Genomic DNA, 6,000 nt, shown 5'->3' with positions numbered 1-6,000 from the left:
AATTCCCCAGCCAGAATCTGCAACTTTAAAGATGGGTGAACTTTAACTTCCAGAATTCCCCAGACAGAATCTGCAACTTTAAAGATAGCTGGACTTTTCAACTCCCAGAATTGCCCAGATAGAATGTGGCAACTTTTAAGATTCTGTTTAATTCTCAGCCAGTGTGAGAGAATTCTGGGAATTGAAGTCCACCCATCTTAAAGTTGCCAAGTTTTAAAAACAATATATTGGGGCCTCCACAAGACTTTCTAGAATGCGAAGAGACTTTTAATTTCAAAATGGATTGTGAAAGCATCTGTTGCAAGAGGGGAAAAACTTGCTCCATTCCGGGGCAATTATGGTGGGGGGGGAAATGGACAGATTAACAGAATCCGGAACAAATTCACACGATCTCTCTCTCCCTCTCTCTATTGCATGGTCGTTTCTACTAGACCAACTCCGCGTTCCAAGTCAAGCCTGTCAGGATGCGCCCCGTGAATCTCAAGGGGATCCTTCGGAAAGGCTTGGTAAAGCGATCTCCCTCCACTCCCCCAACCCAGTAAAAGCGCCAAACACACCAGGCGCAGAAATCCCCAGCAACCTGATCCGGTGCGGATTAAGAGATTCACGCAGGGATTCGAAAGTTCTGCCTACAATTTTAAAAAAAAGTGCCACAATATTTGGATTCATCTTTCAAGGGGCCACAAGACCCTGTTGCTGATTTGCCCCCGAAAATAAAATAAAAAAGTTTCAATAAGTCCCCCCCCCCGCTTTTCCGCATCAAGCAGGAGAACGAAAGCTATTTTTTTTGAAACCTAAGAACAAAAAAAGAAAACAGTAAGCGGTTACAGAGTTGGAAGGGACCTTGGAGGTCATCTAGTCCAACCCCGTACTAGGGATTCGAACCACCGACCTTTCTGATCGACAAGCTCAGTGTCTTAGCAACTGGCCGTAAAAGAGAGGGGGTGGGGTGGGGGAATCTTCCGCATTTATTAGCGTTTATTAGACTTATTCAAAGGTCACCAAGACTTTGCAAAACTTTTCCCCCAACCATCGCGACGTTCTTAAAAGAAAATAGTGGGGTGGGCGTCTAGAAACGACCCAGCGACCCCTCCTCCGGGGAATTTCTGCTTTTCATACGCGGCTCTTCTCCTCCTAAGGACTTTTCTTCCTTCCCTCTTTCCGAGCCCGACGGCTTTCCTCCCCCTCCCCCTTCTCAGGAATTGCACGGAGGGGAGGGGGGGGGAAATAGCTTTCAGAAACTCGACGCCGTCTTCGCGCAAGACAGCCTCTTTTTTTTTTTTAAATAAAAAAGCGACAGGGTGTCTAGACGCCCACGTGACCAGAGCGAAGAGGAGGGAGGGGGGAGGAGGAGGAGGCGGGGCAGCCGGGCCGGCCAAGCGCCGCTGCACAGTCTTGCGAGCGAGTGAACCAGCCAGCCAGCCAGCGAGGGGGGGGGGGGGACGCGGCCGGGAGGAAGAGAGGCCGAGGTTGGCTGGGGCCGTCCGGCCGGCTGCTGCAAAGCCAGAGCGCAGAGGACGATCGGCCGGGCCCCCTTGCGTTGCACTCCCCTTTTGCCCTCTTGCCGTTCGCAAAGCGGCTCGCCTAATCAACAACACTCCCCCCCCCCCGCCCTGAATGATTTCTTCCTCCTGCAGCCCCTTGCAAGGGGCCTGCTTAAATTGCAAGCATCACCCACTCAATCCGGAGGGGGGGGGGTTAAAAAGAGGGGGGGAGGGGGAAGCAAAGGAGCCGAGGAAGGAGGGAGGTCGTGCAAAGCACCTTCTTGGGAGAGAGGAGGAAAAAAAGGGAAAGCAGGCAGGCAAGGAGCGGAGCAAGGAAGGCAGGCAAGGAGGAAGCCGAGCCAGAAAGTGGGGAGAGGGCCGGAGGAGGAGAAGGAGAAGAAAAAAAGGGGGAGGCGAAAGGAGAGAGAGAGAGTGAGGTGGATTCCTTCCTCCCCCCCTTCCCCGACGCCCGCAATCCTTCCTCTTCCATTCCGCCGGGCGGGAGCGCGCCTCCCTCTCCTCCTCCCCGTCTGCACAAACTGGAAGGAGGCGGAGGCGGCGAGCGAGCTAAGCCGACGCTGGTGGGGGGGAAGAGAGGGAGAGAAGGAGTTGCTGAGCAGGGGCACTGCAGCGTCCGCTGCCCCAAGACTGCAAAGGCTGCCGCAGGCCCCCCTCTTGGGTTCGTCCGTCCCCGGTCGGGGTTTCCTTTGGACGCCGCTCCGCCTTGCCCTCCTCCTCCTTCGGCTGCTGGGGCTGCCCGCGAGAAGGCGCCGGCGGGGAGACGCGCGGAGGGGCGGAGAGAAGAGAACTGCAAGAGGAGGAGGAGGAGGAGATCGCGGCGCTTCCAGCCTCTCCTCTCCTCTCTCTCTCTCTCTCTCTCCGTCTACGGGCGAAGAAACAAAACAAGCGCGGCTCCGTCCGGCGGGCCGGGAGGCAGATCAAAGCGGGCCGGGCGAAGGGCGGACACGTCCCGAGGGAGCCGGCGACTCCCAGGGCTGAAGAAGAAGAAGAGGAGGAGGAGGAAGAAGAGAAGGGGGCGCCCCGGCGGAGGAGGCACGCGCGCCTACCCCGTCCTCCCTCCTCGGAGGAGACCCCGGCTAGCGGAAAAGGCGACGGGACTCCGGCCCGGAGAAGCTCTAGGAGACCGCTGGGCAGCCTGCTGGTGGCCCTTGGATACCGGGCGTCGGGTTTGGCCCCACCACCCAAGGGGGCTTCTTCGATCTGTTGCCTCTTTTGGTGGGCTCTTTTTTTGTGCGTGTGAAACAGGTAGATTTTGCCTCGATCCCCAAGATCTGATCCTGAGCGATCTCTCGGACTTCTTTTTCTTTTATTTTTTGGGCTTGTTTTTTCCCCCCCTCTGGGGTTTTTTTGGAGGGGGTCTCGATCTCCTTGGATCGCCGCCGAGGATCTAACGACCGAGGGTTGAGGACGGGCGGGGGGCGGCGGCGGGAAGGGTTCGGAAGAGAACCCCCGCCGGGCGCGATCTGAGCCCCCCCGCTTCGGTTTGGCGACCCAACCACCCACCGAGGAGTCCCGGCTTGGCATGCCGGTTTTTTCCGGGCGGGCGGATCCCGAGCTTCTCCGCCGCCGCGTTTCGGGGTCTGCTGCTCCGGGCGCCCCCTTCCCATAAACTGCCGCCCTCGGCGGCGGCTTTGAGAAGGGGAAGGGGCGCCTTCCAACCGAGCCTCCGCTAAGAGACCGGCGCATGCTGCACTTCGCTTTGGGTCTCGCTCCAGCAGCAGCCGCGCCGTCTCCGCAGCCCCTGTCGCCCCCTCCGCCGCCCGCCAGCTCCCTCTTCGTCCCGATCATTTCAGGCTCCTTCTCCTGGCTGCCTGGACTCGGCTCCCGACTCCTTCATGAATTGCGGACGACATGCCCGTTTCTTAGCCGGGGAGCCTTCTTCTCGTCCCGCATGTTCAGGACCAAACGATCGGTGCTCGTCCGAAGACTCTGGCGGAGCCGGGCGCCCGGCGGGGAGGAAGGCGCCGGCGAGGTCGCAGAAGGCGCTGCGGACGGGCGGCCTCATGGGGCCGGCGGAGGAGGAGGCGGGAGCCGGATTTGCTGCTTGGGCAAGCCGGGGAAAGCGGCCAAGGCGCACGGCGGATCGGAGGCTGAACTAAAAGCGCTGGCCCACTCGGTGCTGAAGCGGCTGAAGGAGAAGCACCTGGAGACCCTGCTCCAAGCCGTCGAATCCCGCGGGGGCACCCGGACCTCCTGCCTCCTGCTGCCCACCAAGGTGGACTCCAAACTGGGCCAGCATTGGTACTCTCTCCCGCTGCTCCTCTGCAAAATCTTCCGATGGCCCGATCTCCGGCCTGGCTCGGAAGTCAAGCGGCTTTGTGGCTGTGAATCTTACGGGAAAACTCACCTGGACTTAGCCTGCTGCAACCCCTATCACCTGAGCAGACTCTGCGAACTAGGTACGTGCGGAGCAGCACCCCCCTCCCTCCCCCCCCCAAAACCCACCGGCTTGCATGGGGACTCTTGCGCCTTGCATGGGGACTCTTGCCAACGCTGACTCCCCTCCTTCCCCCTTTCCTATCCCAGCCTCCCTCCCCCTCCCCAAAATGTCCGCAGTTTGCAAAACAAAGCCCACCACCCTCTTTGAGACTTGAGAATGGGGATGGGTGGGCGCTTCCTTGATTGGAAACTTCCTCTGGGTTTCCCCCTTGGTGAGATGGGGATCTAACATTAGGGAGTTCAGGTGAGCCGGCCTGGGATGCCAGGATCCTATCCTTAAATCCTCTTGCACCTGCATCACCTTAGGAGGGGGGGAAAGGCAGCTTTATAGGTTAGGAAGATCAAAGTTTGGGATGTGAGTTTTTGTCCCAGCCTGATTCTGTAGTGTCTATGTGTGTCCCACCAACCTCTCTGGAGAAGAAATAGAAAATTTTAAATCTATACTCCCAAAGGGGCTTTTAATTTAAATTTTTTTTTTTAATATTCCAAGTGGAATTTTGCAAAGGGGAGTGGGAGGCACAACTGGACAGTCTTGATTTTAGGGCCCCTTCTGAAAATCGGTTTGCGCTTCGGTGCATTAAAAAAAAGAGACTCAATTGACTTTTGGAAAAGCACCTTTGGGACAACAACCCTGATGGGATGGTTGAGAGAATCTCTATGTAGATGTGTGCATTTAAAGATCCTGGTTAGGAGGAGGAAGGGATGAAGACTTTAGGGAACTTTATGTGTTAAGCTTCTTTTCGGGGGAAGAAATGTTTCCGAATTGGACAGTAAATTATTTTTAAAATGGTGATGCAACCAGGCAGACAAAGTTGCAGGGTTTTGTGCAAGAAAAAAAGCCATGTGTCATTTAAAAAAAAAAAAATCTGAAGGCTTCTGCAAAAAAAGAAAAAAAAAGGAAGAACCCTTCCATGATTTTCTAGTTTTAAGACACAAATCTAGCCCTTTTTAGCAAAAAGCCTCCCAAAACCCTTGGCTGGCTCCTCGCATCCTCTGTGCCCTCCCGCCTACCTTGGGCCTCTCTTTTGCTATTCTCAAAACTATATAAAAGCCAACACATAATTTCCAGGCCTTCAATCTTGTTTGCTTTTTTCTCCTCTTGCCAAGTTGCCTTTAGTTTCCACCATTGCTTTAAAAATAATAATAATAAAGAAAAAGGGGGGGAAGTGGGATAGAGAGGAGAAAGAGAAATCTCCCCGCAGCATGATTGAAATTGCAAAGGGTCTTCCCCCTCCCCCCCTTTTTAAAAAAAAATACAAAACGGGGGATTAAGTTCATGATCTGGAAAGGGAGAAGCTTGCTTTGGTAGGTTTAAACCCCATTAGTGGGGAGCCTTGCCCCCCCCTCATTCAAAAAAAAATACTAAAGCCTTTAGCCCACCTCCTCTTCCTTCCCCCCTTGCCCCCCCTCCCTCCTTTGCAAACTTTTTCTGGGCGCTGTGTTATGGCCAACAGTACAGGCGGATTTTTCAATTGGAGGGGTGGGGTGGGGGTCAAGCAGGGAGAACAATGCGTCTGTATTGGGTGCCTCCCCCCACTATTTCCCCCCCCCCTCCTGTCCTGCCCCCCTCCCCTCCCCATTTTTTTTTTTGGTTGTTAAATTGCATTTGCAAGTAAAGCCGGTCGGGATTATCGGGAGCCGCGCTGGATCAATGGGCGATTTCCAGGACTGGAGCGCTGGGTGCAGCCAGAAAAGCCCCTGCCGAGACAGCTACAGGAGCAGAGATAGCGCAAGAGGCTGGCGCCAGTGAGGCCCCTTTGTTTATCTGGCAGTTAAATATCAAGGCAGTTACCGCCAAGTTGCCCTGCCTCCAAGCGCCAGGCTAAGACAAACAGTTTTGTTACAAGAATGCCTCTCTTATCATAAGTTCCTATCTCTCCCCCCTCCTTCCCATGGCTCTGATTTTATTTTCTCTGTACTTTTCTAATTCCAGAGTCTCCCCCTCCTCCTTACTCCAGATACCCAATGGATTTTCTCAAACCAACGGGTAAGTACACACTGCATTTTTAAACTAAGTAAAAGTGGCGTTGGGTGGTTTCTTAATTTTCTTTCTTTT

General features: G+C 54.8%; 1 protein-coding gene across 2 annotated transcripts in view; it reads left to right on the top strand.

The window, feature by feature from the left end:
• The first annotated feature begins 2,073 nt into the window (after positions 1 to 2,073).
• SMAD7 (SMAD family member 7) overlaps positions 2,074 to 6,000 on the top strand; it is a 59,739-nt gene continuing 55,812 nt past the window's right edge. Inside the window, exons 1-2 of one of the 2 annotated variants that reach the window (XM_087715313.1) lie at positions 2,074 to 3,904; positions 5,878 to 5,931. In XM_087715313.1, the coding sequence (XP_087571439.1) occupies positions 3,190 to 3,904; positions 5,878 to 5,931 (769 nt within the window). In that variant the 5' untranslated portion in view covers positions 2,074 to 3,189. The remainder of the gene's footprint in view (positions 3,905 to 5,877; positions 5,932 to 6,000) is intronic. The other variant, XM_087715312.1, reaches the window with a different exon arrangement.

The sequence above is a fragment of the Thamnophis sirtalis genome, unplaced genomic scaffold (genome assembly GCF_051295495.1).
Source record: "Thamnophis sirtalis isolate CommonGarterSnake01/CBP01778 unplaced genomic scaffold, rThaSir2_p1.2 scaffold_5, whole genome shotgun sequence".
NCBI lineage: Eukaryota > Metazoa > Chordata > Lepidosauria > Squamata > Natricidae > Thamnophis > Thamnophis sirtalis.
This window is presented reverse-complemented; position numbering and strand designations above follow the sequence as displayed.